The 14,501-nt window shown below is 42.1% G+C and overlaps 2 protein-coding genes across 2 annotated transcripts; both read right to left on the bottom strand.

Moving 5' to 3' along the window:
• Nucleotides 1-867: 867 nt before the first annotated feature.
• On the bottom strand, nt 868-2,063 carry jagn1a (jagunal homolog 1a; the record flags this gene model as incomplete). The annotated part of the gene is made up of 2 exons (XM_080753554.1): nt 868-1,330; nt 1,921-2,063. 2 exons carry the CDS (start codon nt 2,061-2,063, stop codon nt 868-870), a joined length of 606 nt encoding a protein of 201 aa, XP_080609680.1.
• Nucleotides 2,064-6,978: 4,915 nt separating this feature from the next.
• Nucleotides 6,979-12,950, bottom strand: col8a1a (collagen, type VIII, alpha 1a; the record flags this gene model as incomplete). Its single annotated transcript, XM_080752467.1, has 2 exons — nt 6,979-9,471; nt 12,647-12,950. The coding sequence occupies 2 exons, from the start codon at nt 12,948-12,950 to the stop codon at nt 7,556-7,558; spliced, it is 2,220 nt and encodes a 739-aa protein (XP_080608593.1). The 3' UTR covers nt 6,979-7,555.
• Nucleotides 12,951-14,501: the final 1,551 nt, after the last annotated feature.

The raw sequence follows: 14,501 nt of genomic DNA on the forward strand, positions 1-14,501 counted from the left end.
TTAAACAATAATTTAACTCTTGAGAGCGTAAAATTAAACCAAATGGTCCATTTGCTTACCAACTCTCCGTCATTTAGCTGGGGACCACCTGGAACCCCCTCAAGGACCTGGTGGTCCCCTGACCACTGGTTGAAAACCACTGTCATAGGCCTATACTAGGGCTGAGATACTAGCCTATACTATTGGTTGAGATTCAAAAAAGCTATAAAACAAAGCTTATGCTGCTTCATTAAAGGGTCATATAGCTGGATGTAACAATAATGTTGGCAATAACTGTAATAACCACTTTTTATTAAACATATATTATACAAATGCATAAGAGAAACCAATATACAGACCAATTAAATCATATAGGGTTATGACCATGGACAATAGCAGTGTGAAGACAAAGGTGCTTCCTTTAATTATACATTACGGTCAAGCAAAAGTTGTATGATGCAACATAGCCCATGCCTTTAGCAGTGTATGTGTGCATTTTGTGTGCATTTTCTTCATCATTTCTTATCACGACAAACTATGACACTGTTTAGGAGCAAGGTAGTAATACCCTGCTCCTTAACAGAATCTCTCCTAGAATAATGACAACTCTGAATAGTAAAGAGAACGGTGGATTTGCTGGCCTGGTACTCCCTGACTTTGTCACACTCCCATTGAGTGGACTAGACACCACATTCACATTATTTACCAGCAATATTGCTTAAGCTTCAACAATTGTTGAAAGAAACAAAATATAATCAAAGTCCTCCGTGCATCTAATCGCATGCTTAACTGTTGGCTGCAAATTATCCCTGAATTGCAATAATAAAGGTAGAAGAAAAAAGATTATAGAGGGGAGGGAAAAATGCAGTTATAATATTTGTTATTCCTTTATTTCTTCTTCTTCTCTTGAGTGGCATCAAACCATGCGTCTAGGAGCTTCTTGCTGTAGTATATCTGCCAGCCGTGCACTTGCACGGCTACCAGCATGACTAAGTACATAACAGTCACAGCAGAGAAGCCAAAGATGAAACGGTAGGCAATGCCATGGCGGTAGAGCTGCTGGGCAACAGGGAACATCTCCATACATCCATACATGAGAGGTGCCATGGAGAACAGTCCCGCGCTGATCATGGATATTACTAAGTAACTAATGTTGTTGCTTGGCAATGACAGGCAGCTGGTGAGCAGTGGAAGGAGACTCAACAAGTAAGGGTACTCCCACTGGTATGGCATGGAGACTGTGTCGTGTGGCACCAGGGTCAAGTTGCTGACAGTAGCATGGGCTGCCACCAGGAGCCAGAGCAGGATATGGACCAAGTTCAACTTCCAAATCTCTGACTTCAGGGTAGCACTGCAAGAAACAAGATTGTATTTACTCGAAGTGTGCATGGAGATGATTGCAGATATTGTCTCTTTTTTTTTTTTACTTTTTTTTTTTGTTGCAGATTTTCATTCGCAGTTAGTCACAGTGCAGGGGTTCCTATGTAGCACTAGCACTATCAAGTATCATATTACAGTCCATTCATTAATGTCCATTGTTAGTGGAAATCTTTATATTCAGTCCATTTCTCCAATTTTTCGAGGAATAGTCTCTTGCAATCTCAAGTTACGAGTTAGTTTCTCCATCATAAATATTTCCTCCACAATGCTCAGCAACTGCTCACAAATTGGAGGATCTACTTTTGTACCATAGCCTTGTAATTGCTGTAATAGCTACTAGCTGCCAATAATACTTTAACTACAGTAGGTACCGGTACATATCTTCTATTTGTGCATTATCCTGTGTCAGGTTTCCCAAGTACAGTACAACACTGGTTTTATTTCCAAAATAGATATTGGCTGTTTTTAAATACATATTTGTCTGACCAATGGCAATGACAGCTTGTTATACATACAAAAACATAATGAAAAGTTAAATAAACAGATATAAAGAACACTTGCCTCATCTGGTAGAGTGGGGCCTTTTCCTTGTAGTATGAGGTCTTCTCCTTAGGTTTGAAGTCACTTCCATTAGAAAAACCAGGTCTGGGTCTGAAGTCACTTCCATTAGCAAAACCAGGTCTGGGTGCTCCGCGAGATGTCATGTTGAGGTCAATCAAGCCTACTCACTCACTCCCACACACACTTTTTCACAATTTCAACCAAGACAATTGGATTAACTGACAGGCTGTGACAGCTAAATATAGCATGTTTTTATTACTTAACTTCTTTATATTTTGGCATTGATTATATCAAAAGAAACATTAAAAATACAGAACTATTGCATGCGAGGCACTGGCTGGGCTATATAGCCCCATCTGATCTCCCCATTCCCTGTAGCTCTGTGACTCGTGTGAGCTTGTAGATCTGCTATTTTTTCAAATAGCCTATAGGTATAAAATAGGTCTAAAGTGGTTAATGTACCTATGTTTTATTGTAATATATATCTACAAAGTAACTAGTAACTAAAGACTTCAAATAATTAGAGTAAAAGGCTACAATATTTGGATCCGAGATGTAGTGGCGGTGGTGTAGAAGTATTGGAAACTGGAAATACTCAAGTAAAGTACAATTAAATGCCTAAAAATTCTACTTAAGTACAGTACTTGAGTAAATGCACTTAGTTACTTTACACCACTGACTAACCCAGTTTGGAACCTCACCCTCCACGATAGCAGATGAGGTTCCGATCGGAGGGAGAGATCCGATAGGCCAGGGAGAGATCACAAACAGCATCAACAATAAAATACAGAGCAATGCAGTCTGAGAGGCCGCTGCTTCGCTTATTTTTTATAGGCCAACAACAATTATATCTGATATTTTCAGCTAGCCTATATGCTAAACTGGGCACAGCAGCAGCCAGATATCCTCAGCTAGCCCGACTGCCCGAGTCCTATTACCGCATAATTATTATTAGCTAGGCTAGCGTTGTGTGTCATTACCAACATGACATTCGGTCGAAGAGTATTAATAGAATGTAGAATACATTATGTTCATGCTTACCGTGTCGTTTTCTTGGGTCGAGCTCGCGCTATCTGAAATGAATGTGACCCGATTTGAACCACACAATACTGTATGTGCAAAATGAATGAACGGCGACGGACGACAGAGACAGGATGCGCATGTGTATGTATGCAAGCTGAAGCTAAGGACCTCCCATCGCAGCATCAGCATCTGAATGAGCCATCTGAATGAGCCATCTGGCCCATCTGGCCTCCAGTGGTGGGAAAATAACTCACATTTGTTACTTTAGGTAAAGTACTGCAACATAGAAATACTCTGTCTGGAATTCAACATTTACTTGTGTAAAAGTACAAAAGTATTTGTATCAAAATGTAAATAATGTAAAAGTACTTTTGTCCCATTTCAAGTTTGTAGATCTGAGCTTGTAGATCTGGTATTTTCAAATGGGAAAAATGTGCTGAAGTGGTTAGTGTATGTTTTCCTGATAATAATCTAAATCTACAAATTAACTAGTAACTAAAGTTTTCAAATAATTGTAGTGGAGTAAAAGTACAATATTTGCCTCTGAGATTTAGTGGAGTAGAAGTAAAATTACTAGAAATTGGAAATACTCCAGTGAAGTACTAAATACCTAAAAAAAAATTGTACTTAAGTACAGTACTTGAGTAAATGTACTTAGTTACTTTACACCACTGTTAGCCTCATTAAAGCAAGAATAGATGCTGGGAGTTTGAGATAATATCACGCTTCAGTGTGATGGCGTTTGTTTGTGATGGGACGTCAACTTCTTAGCGACACCAAATGGCCTGGAATGAAACCAAAACATTAGTATGGCTAATTAGCCTAGTTCATTATTATCATGACCTCACAGCTGACTAGGACTCAGACCACTGTCATTTAGGTCTTATGTGGTGCATAGTGATAACACCCTATCAGAGACATTTTTTTATAAAAAAAAAAATGGAAACATTATCCTATGGGTATCTTTTTTAATCTGGATACGTAATCACATTATGAAAAAATAATTAACTTTAATTAGCCCCACTATAGGCTTAACAGTTTCATTGAGTATACACAAATAGCTGAATGTTGAGAGGCTGCCTGGGAAAAGGTCCACTGACTCCCTTTGCTCACACCCATGAGCATGAAACTTAAACCCTACAGGAACTGCTCCACGAGCACTGAATGGCACTTGCCCGCTGCTCCTATTGACAATGGGTTAAGAGCAGAGTAGTAAGCCTTGCAGAGCCATGAGGCCCATAAGGCAGGAGCCTAACTCCTGATTATGTATTATTATTATTATGTAGCGTGAGGCAGCTTGATGTAGGCCTACAAGTACACCCCCTGGACATGACGCTAGTATGTCGCAGGGACTTAACCCCAATCCAACCCTTGATGCTGAGTGCCAAGCAGGAGGCACTGGGTCCCATTTTTCAGAGTCTTTGGTATTACCCCGACCGGGATTAGGGTAGACTCTCTACCCACAAGGCCACTGAGCTGGTAAGAGAGCAGAGTAGCCTATGTGCAAACCAACCAAGGAGTGGGGACAATATTATAATAATGAATTACAAATATGCCAATTTGCAACCCTCAGAGGGCTCAGTAGAACAGTGGGGGTCCCCTTTCTCAATCCAGACCCCTGCCATTCCAATCACACCTCAGCTTTTGACACCCTTCCCCTGCTAGTAGATAGAGTTATTTTTTTCTCAGCAAATCTAGGCTACTGATGTGTAAATACAGCCCCTCTGTGAACTCTTTCCACCTGTGAAAGACAAAGGGTATAGGTTGGGTTGGGGGGTGGCTTCTGTTCTGTGAGGGAGATGTTGAGGAGCCGTCAATTATGCCACTAGTTCCCAAACACTTGGTCGGGACCCATTTGTCGGTGTATGAATGTAAAGCGCTTTGGATAAGGCACTGTATAAAATGCACCATTTGCAAGACAAGATGTATGGAATCAGAACAGTCTCATAAATATTTGGAGGTGCTATGAACTGTCACTTATAGTTAGCATGCGGACAGCCATTTCTCTGTTAACAATAAAATAACATAAAAAAAGCCTATAAAAATAAACAAAGCAAACCGCAACTATGAATATTTACAAGTGACTTTCCAGGAAGACCTAGTCGCTTATAATGAGCAGACCTGGCAACACATTGGCAGACAGAGATCAATGCAAAATTCTTTCTGCCAACTAGAGTTTGTGCTTTGTCAGTGCTAACTATGCCACAGACAGCCACAGAATGCCACTCTGAAGGATTTGGAAAGAGTTTCTTGTCTCTTAGTCTTTGGTGTGAAGTCACCTTCATGTACGTCTTCAAACTTCTTGGCACTCATTTTGTTACAAAAAAAGAGGTTAGAAACAACAAATGATTTTCTTAATTAAATCATCTTTATTTAGAAAAAACAACAGACAATTACAAATTTAAAACATCACCTATGGTTTCCGTTTGTTTACACTGAAAATGTAGCACCATTGCTTCAAAAGGGAAACATAATGTAGGCTACTGTATATTTTCCTTTTGAAAACTCCTTACCGAAGTCCCCTGCACTCTAGACATGTGAGATCAGTAGACAAAATAATAAATTATAGACACAAATATTGTTGTCAATTCATTATTTAGGCATCATTCTGGGACAAGTGTATTTTTATATTCACTTATGATTCCTGAGTTGTATGTATTTCATATACTGTGTGCTTGATTGGCTTTCAGACACATCTAGTATACAAAGCATGTTTTGGGAATCACGCTTAATTTATTATCTCATTTCAGAACACCTGTGACCAGAAACACTAAATATTATCAAACTAAAGGATGAGATTCAGTCACAATCTATCCATAGATGATCCCCACATTTTGAAAATGTATGCTGGCATTTCTGTAAAGTAAAACTCACTGTGGATCATAATTTACATTGGAAACGAATTCAAGGCCTTCACTTTTAACAGTAACATTTTAGATAATATAATTAATTGTATTAAATGTTTTATACCAGACCAGTAAACATCAGGTGACAATATAGGTTTAAGTTATTTGATTAGCTTATTCAAATCTTCAGACAGAAGTGGAAAAATACTATTCGGAACATAGCCAAATTACTATGAACATTTGTAAAATCAGCTGCAAATCCAGGGCCTTCTCATATTTATAAATCTGTTATAGTTTACTTTATTATGCTGACTGTGGTGACAAATACAACAACCTTTTTTGATGTCAGCAGTGGTTTTCATATTCCATGGTAACAGTGTGTTTGTTCTCAATCCATCCTTTGTTTACTAACATATTATGTATTACACCATTATGGCATACATTTGCCCATACTTGGCCAGTGACACATCCTTTGTAATGTCACAGCTGGTGCCAGTATGCCAACATAATACAAAACCTAGAACAAGATGTTGCAGTTCCAATCTCACTCACAGGAGCAGTGATGAATCATCATTATCACAATTGCTCAGATAATATTCAAGGCATGCGATTGTTTCATTTCTTTAATCCGATTTAAAAGAAATATTTTCCTTTAGATGCACCTTTTAACTTAGTATGCAAACCATGAATCAATCAATGGTTGACCACCAATATGGCTGAGGTATACACACTGTATGGGCAATTCCATGTTCCATTTGACCTCATCATTAAAATGGAAAACTATGTGTAGAACTTTCACTCATTTCATTGGTATAATTAATTGACATAGCTCTTACAAATACTAAGCATTTGATAGTGGAAGATAATGGTTGACATTAACATCCATAGAAGCAGCAATAGTAGCACACTACTGGCAGACTTCTACTCATTAATCAAGTAAAAAATCAAGTGATTTACTGATTTTCTTTCTGTCAGCTTTCCATATTGTACTTTTTAGGTTTCATTTCACCTGTATCAATATTGTGTTCAACTTCACACGCACGCACACACGCACGCACGCTGACGCACACACACACACACACACACACACACACACACACACACACACACACACACACACACACACACACACACACACACACACACACACACACACACACACACACACACACACACACACACACACACACACACACACACACACACACATACATCTCCAAGAGATCTTAGATTCTGCTAATGTGAGCAAATATTGGGGATTGACTGTTCATTAATTATTCATTCATATCAACGTATATGCATGCTAAAATGTAGTTGCCCAACCAAAGTGAAATATATCTTTACGTTTTCTGTTTTACATTCTTTGCCACATATGGCAGCTGCCAGTTTTGATAAGAACTAATTAGGGCAGAAAGATAACATGACACTGTGTGCTATCCCTAGTGAGGATTCTGCATTCCTGTTTGTATCAAATTACAAATCAAACGATCTGAAACGATTCATTACTTGCCAAATGCAAATAAATTATATAACGTCTTCTTTGAATGTCAACTTTTGCACATTCTTACACAATTGTCAGAGCTGTAAGTACAAAAATCCTTGTACTAGCAAATACATGGCTATGAACTCTGCTGTACGGTATATACAGACACTTCAGACAGTCCGTCTTGTCCTCTCATCTCTGTTGACCGGAGCAACAGATTGCAGATGTTTTATTGAAAAAACAAAAAAACAAAAACAAAACATACCACATACAACAAATGTTTTTACATTGGGTATAACAAGTACCCGGAGAAGGAGGAGTGAACGTATTGGCCTGCATAAAGTCCTGCAGCCTGATCTGAGGGCAGTTGGATGTACACCGTATCCCCGGCCTGTAGTGGTAATACTGCGCTGCCCGATGCTTGATCTAGGAAGCCCTTCTTGTATTCATCATATGTGTACATGACTGGCTCATTGTTCCTCATCAAGGCCACCCACACATTGGCTCCTTTGCAGTGAACATGGTAGGCAAAGTAATAAATGCCGGGCATGTCACAGGTGAACACACCGGTCTGGGGATTATAGTTTTGACGGCCGTTATACAGGAGCTTGTCAAAGATCACCGGTGAGCCCACGGGTGGGAAGGGCTTGGTCACTAAAGCTGTGAACGCAGGCATTTCCAGGCCACTGACACCCATTACCTCTGCCCCATTGCCTCCATACTTGCCAGCCTTTACACCATCCAGTGTGCTCCCTCCGAGGACAGCCGTGCTATCGGTAGGTGCTACAGCAGGTGCTCCGGCTGGACCCGGAGGCCCAGGGAGGCCAGGCTGACCTGGTTGTCCAGATGGACCTGCTGGGCCCTCTTTCCCCGGGGGTCCTATGGGACCTGCAACACCTGGGACCCCCTCTCCAGGAGCGCCAGTGAGACCAGGAAGGCCACTATCTCCTTTTGGCCCACTTGGCCCAGGAGGTCCAATTGGTCCTCCTGCACCAGCCATGCCTGGAATACCTTTAGGGCCTTGGGGACCCACTCCACCAGGTAATCCAGCTTGTCCCTTTGGCCCAGGAACCCCTGAAGTACCTGGATGACCGGGTAAACCTTTGTGTCCAGCTTCTCCTTTACCGCCACTCAGTCCTGGTGGACCTCTTGGCCCTGGCTGACCATCTTCCCCTGTTAGACCATCTCTACCAGCAAGTCCAGCAGGACCAGGTTCACCTGGGGCACCATCAAGACCCTTTGGCCCTGCCTCTCCACTGTCTCCTTTAGGTCCAGGAGCACCAATACCTCCAGGTGGTCCCATTGGACCAGAAGGGCCTGGTGGGCCATTTGGTCCAGGGGATCCAAGCATACCAGGCAGTCCTCCGTGGCCTTTATCTCCCTTTGGTCCGATAGGTCCAGGCGGGCCACCCAAGCCCTTATCACCCTTTGGTCCTGGGAATCCTGGTTTTCCAAATCCAGGAAGTCCTGGCTTCCCTGGCAAACCTGGAGGTCCTGGATGTCCTTTCCCTCCTGGCATGCCTGGCTGTCCTGGCAAGCCATTCTGACCTGGTTTCCCCAGACCAGGCAGACCTGGTGGGCCAAGCTCACCTCCTTCACCAGGTGGACCAGATGGTCCTTGCTCTCCTGGGGGTCCAGGCTTCCCCGGTGGACCCTGTGGACCAGTCATCCCATTCAAACCGGGTCTGCCCACACCAGGCAAACCTCCTGCGCCAGGTGGACCTGGGGGCCCAGGGAATCCTTTGTGCCCAGGCTGCCCCGGCTGGCCAATTCCTTTGTCTCCCTTTGGTCCTGGTAACCCTGGAAGTCCTGGCAGACCTTTGTGTCCTGGCTCTCCTCGTGTGCCTGGCTGGCCTGGGAGTCCTTGCCCTCCTGGTTTGCCTATCCCTGGCAGTCCAGGAGGCCCGGGGGGGCCCTGAGGCCCTGGCTGTCCCTCTGGCCCCTCTCCACCACCAGGACCCATCTCGCCTTGGGGTCCTGGCTCACCGTTGTCTCCTGGGTTTCCTGGCGGTCCTGGCAAACCTGGTTTTCCTACACCAGGTTCCCCTTGTGGACCAGGATTGCCCGGTTGTCCAGCAAGTCCTGGCTGTCCAATCCCTGGAGGCCCTGGAGGTCCAATGGGTCCAGCTGGTCCAGCTGGTCCCACTGGGCCTTGTTCACCTTGAGGAATTCCCACGGGCCCCTGGATGTTAGTCTGACCTGTTGGCAATAGGAGAAATACTCAATATAGAAATATTCATCATTGACACATCAATGTACACTAAACACTTTAGTGAGTAGGTGTTATTTTATATAAATATGGTATAATCTTTATACAACTAAAACACCATTGTCTAGTCAGTGCTAATACTGTCATAATATTGTTTATTGAAATTGGTTAGTACCTGCCGATGTAATCACGCATTACATATTAACTTGTACAGTATGTGTAACTGTTCATTCTAAAACGTTGTATTAGAGCCTACTGTAGGCTGTTCTGAACTTCTGATCCACTGCATAGATCCCAGGCTGATCACTAGCTGATTCCTTACAATGACCGCTCTACACTCCTCCTATAGACCGTTTTCCTGAGCTCTCCCCTGTATAGAGCGCCGCCGCCATTGCCACGGTGTAAACAGCAGCCAGTGGTGGAGTACACTCAAGTACTGTACAAATACTCAAAATTGTACTTAAGTACAGTACTTAATTCAATTTAGTCTATAAGTTACTTTACACTACTGTTTTCACCGCAGATGGCGGTGGCGCCCTCTACAGGGTGTCGCTCAGGAAATCGGTCTATACACAACTTAACCTCTCAGTTTAACTACTTATGTATTGTGTCTTATGTATTATGTATATATTATTGTAACATGCCTACATATACTGTAGTGTAGAATATGACCTTTTAAAGGCAGCTTCTCGGTGTGTAAGGGATATACTGTAAGAGGTCTTTGTCATCACATTTTGGGAGTAAGAACTCAGAGAAAACTGAGAAGGACACAATAGAGAGGAAAGGTTTGGAGCTTGTTCAAGGCCCTTTAATGCTGCAATACAAGGCTGAGTTCTTAATATAGAAGTTTGTCTAATACCTCCACCCTGTAAGGATAAAATACATTTTCCATTACAAGCTTTATGTGTGCAGTGGTTCAGCTATCTCTCCCTAGATTCCCTCATTGAACAGGCACCTTGACCAATCAGCAGGGGTCGCAAGGGCAGAGACAACAACATGAGCTCTTGTCGGCTTCCCGGTCTACGGTCCCGCCCGATCGGGCCATGGGACGCAAGTTTCATTGTGTATTGCAACAAGGCATGTGTTGAATCAAGTTTACTGTATGTTGCTGTAACATAAACATTTATTTAGCTGTGACTGTTTGCAAAGGGCTATTCCTTTTTGAGCCCGCACTCAGGCAAGACCTGTTGTGATTGGCCAATAGTCTCTGTGACTGGCACTTGTTCCTAGTTACTAGCGCCAGCAGAGCGTGCAAGTACTGCGTTCGGCTGCGTATGTACAGTACGTATGTAAGTATGTACGTATGTACGACACGTATGTCGGTGTCTCTGCCCGTGTTTAAACCTGTAGCCCAATCAAGGACCATTTCTGGCATCATTAACAGCCAATGATGGACCAGCATTCCTGGTGATGCCAGTGGTGATGCCAGTGGTGAGCGCACCTCATGGCGCGCTCTGCTGGTGCACAAGTAGAACATACTTGGCCTACTTGTGCACCTCGACAGAGTGCAGTTCTAGTTCTTCCTTGTATACAACCTCCTTACACTTTTGCAATATGCCTCACCCTAACCTTAACCCTAACCTCACGAAAAACTATGCCTAACCTTAGCATCACACTAAGGTAACATTTGTGTGGAAAAGTACACCCGCCAGTGGGATTCATAACCATTTGGAAACGTCTTTACTCACTGAGCTATTAAGCTCACTGTTCCATTGCAGTTTTGGATGTTATTTGAAGATTAGGCCGCTCCTTTTTGCCAAGGAGCCAAATAGCAGCAGGTATGGGGCTGTTAAGTATGACATCATTTTGTAGGCAGAGGAGAATTTCTGCCCCCAGTTTCCGTGAATCTTTTTACTATTTTTACTATTTACACATTTTTCTTCTCTTTGTTGTTGAAAGGAAAGTGTTAGAATTATACTTTAGTCGTTATTTTTTAGTCGTTGCTTTTTGAAATAGCGAGGGACATAAAATGCTCTGGGGGCAGATTCTCCTATGCCTACAAAATGATGTCACGGCTTAAAAGCCCCATGGCGGGACTAAGGGTGGGTCTTTTTGGCGTACGTGCTGCATGCACTACTATATTTGATATTATTCAACAGAGAAACACCGGCCACTGGTGCCACTTGTCATAATATTATTATTTGAAATTAAGTATCTGCCAATGTAATCACGCATTATGTCTTTGTTTGACAAGAAGTCATTAAGATTTAACTTTTGATATAAATATATATATTCTTTTTAATTTGTTTCAATTTTGGGGGGATCTATTGTTAACTATGTCCCCATTATGACCACGGATATGATCTAAAAGTATGAAGAAGAAAAAAAAGAAACGTTTCAGCTGGTCTTTACATCTATATTAGTTGACCGGGGTGCCCCAAGTGCGCCATACTAGATCCAGTAGTATTTCCCTCTAGTCTACCCCAAATATCTTCACCGAAATATAAGCTCACAACAGGTCACACGTTGTGAGCTTGTAGATCTGAGTATTTTCACTGACTGTTCGACCATATTCCCACCGCGGCCATCTTGGATCACATGACCATATAGGGTAGCAAGCAGCCAATCAGAAACTCTAAACAACATATTGGGCAAGGCAAGACCCGCCGTGGAAGCTTCTGATTGGCTGCTTGCCACCCCATGTGGTCATGTGATCCAAGATGGCCACGGTGTGAATATGGCTAATAGGGACATGAGGGTTCAAGTGGTTACTTTACAAAGAAGATTCTCAAAGAGAACACCAGCACTCACGGAATGTCCTTTTAAGGCACTTTTTTTATTTTATAAGATTGGCATGGTAAGCTGCAGAGCAGCAACAAACGGACGCGTTTCGGCGTTAAGCCTTCATCAGCGTTGATAAGTACGCTGATGAAGGCTTAACGCCGAAACGCGTCCGTTTGTTGCTGCTCTGCAGCTTACCATGCCAATCTTATAAAATAAAAAAGTGCCTTAAAAGGACGTTCCGTGAGTGCTGGTGTTCTCTTTGAGAATCTTCTTTGTAAAGTTACGTTTCCCGACCGTGCACCCGGTAAGAAGTTGAATATTGTTGAAACGAGTTGGAGTCGTGCGCGCACTTCTGCTTTAAACAGGTTCAAGTGGTTAACCGTTAACATAACAAATCACTGTTGATGATCATTTCTAGCTTGAAATGGTAGGTAGACTCACCTTTGTCCGGCTGTGCACCCTGTCCTTTAAAAATGGGTCCCTTACGAGGGATCTCCTTGCCCATTTGCACAGGCATCTGGGGAGGCTCCTTCCTGTACTGTGGGTATGGCATATAGGGCATCTCCTTGCCAAGGTACTGTTGCTGTGGGTAGCCCTCTTTGACCATGCCCATGTGCTGGACGTGTTGTATGGGCTGGTGATGCTGAGGGTGCGGCTTATGTCCATAGTATGCCCCTCCATGAACTTGAGTTAACACGACCAGCTGTAACAGCGCCAGGAGTAAGGGGTTCAGGAGGGGAGGCATGGCCATAATAGCCTGAAGGAAGGAAAGAAATGACAAAAAATATGTGTAAATGTCTAGTTGAATTCAAGTATTTTAACACTTGAATTGAAAGTTCTGAAATTGAACAAACCTAGCAGCCTTCATTTGATTTGTATATCAATTGTGTCAACAAAAGTCAACTTTTGTTTTGAAGTATACCATCAAATGGAAGTCAAGGCAAGTTATTTTGAAGCTGTATCAGATTATTCTCTGTACATTTTACCACCTGCCTGACAAATTGTTCTCTATGCACCAAATATTCTGTATTAAACAAAATACACATTATTGCTTTAGTGATAAGTAATAACACTGTTGGACTGAGATACACGTTCCTTGACCTCTTGATTCACAAACACATTCATTTTATGATTGGAAAACGGCATATAGACTTGGAGCTGTTATAGACACATTCTCCCGCATTTACACTGCAAAGAATTGCCCATATTCCACAAAAATCACTGCAGCAATACAATCAATTTGCAATGTCTACGTTTTTCAGGCAAATTACAGTATTAGTAGAAGTAGTCATTCTTAATATGCTTCAAAAGCATTTACAAATACTATTATAATCATCATTGAACAAACAAAAACAAAGTGGTTGCTGAATTACTTTTTGAATAGTTTAATTCAACAATGAGCTATTTACCATTTTGGCCACTGGCATGCAAGCAAAATTAAAAGCCATTTTAATACTTTTGCCTTCAAGGTGTTTTTGTGGATTATCACAACCAAGGCAACTTGAGATAAAAGGCTACCATCAGACTGTGGCCTGACCACTGCCTGCTGTCAACACAACAGGCCACTTTAATTTTCCTTGAACAGTATTTACAGTATGTGGATTTTCCCTGAGTTATTGCCCTATGTGACTTCCATCCTATGTAAACCTGACAATGAGTGGATACGGTTTTGCACCTTGTACAATGCATGCTGCTTATGTGATTCTACTGAAGTGTCACCACCTCACACTTAATGCTAACCTCATGAACATACTGTACGTGCTGGTTTATATGTACTACCTTGAACTTTTTTCCTTTTTCTTTACTTAGATTTTTCTCTTTGCTCTCCTATGCCCCCCCACAACCACCACCACTGAAAACAACAAGAAACCATGGAGCTTGCATCCACAAACACTCATTTCACACACTCTTTACACCTGTAAAAAGTTGATTCTGATTGTGTGTAATGAGTAACAAATTCACTGCGTTGGTCTGTTGGCCAGATTTTATTAACTTGAATGTTACAGTAAAGGGAATACTGTATACTAGATCAAGACTAACTGATGACATAGAGAATAGACAATGACACCTTTATTCAGTCCATCAAAGTGCCGTTAAATTCATATAGTTTCTATGCCGTCTTGAGGCTATGCCGCCTCAGCAACAACTGATATTCAGTTTTAGCATATACAAATGACTCAGTTACTTTACTATTAGAGCTGCTGCTGAGGTATGTGGTTAATGTGGAATTATTATTGATGGGCCTCTTTCACCTTTTGTCTATTTGGGATCAGGTTACAGCACTGGCTTGGGGCGC

This window comes from Nannobrachium achirus, assembly GCF_963921795.1.
Source record: "Nannobrachium achirus genome assembly, chromosome: 22".
Classification (NCBI taxonomy): Eukaryota; Metazoa; Chordata; class Actinopteri; order Myctophiformes; family Myctophidae; genus Nannobrachium; species Nannobrachium achirus.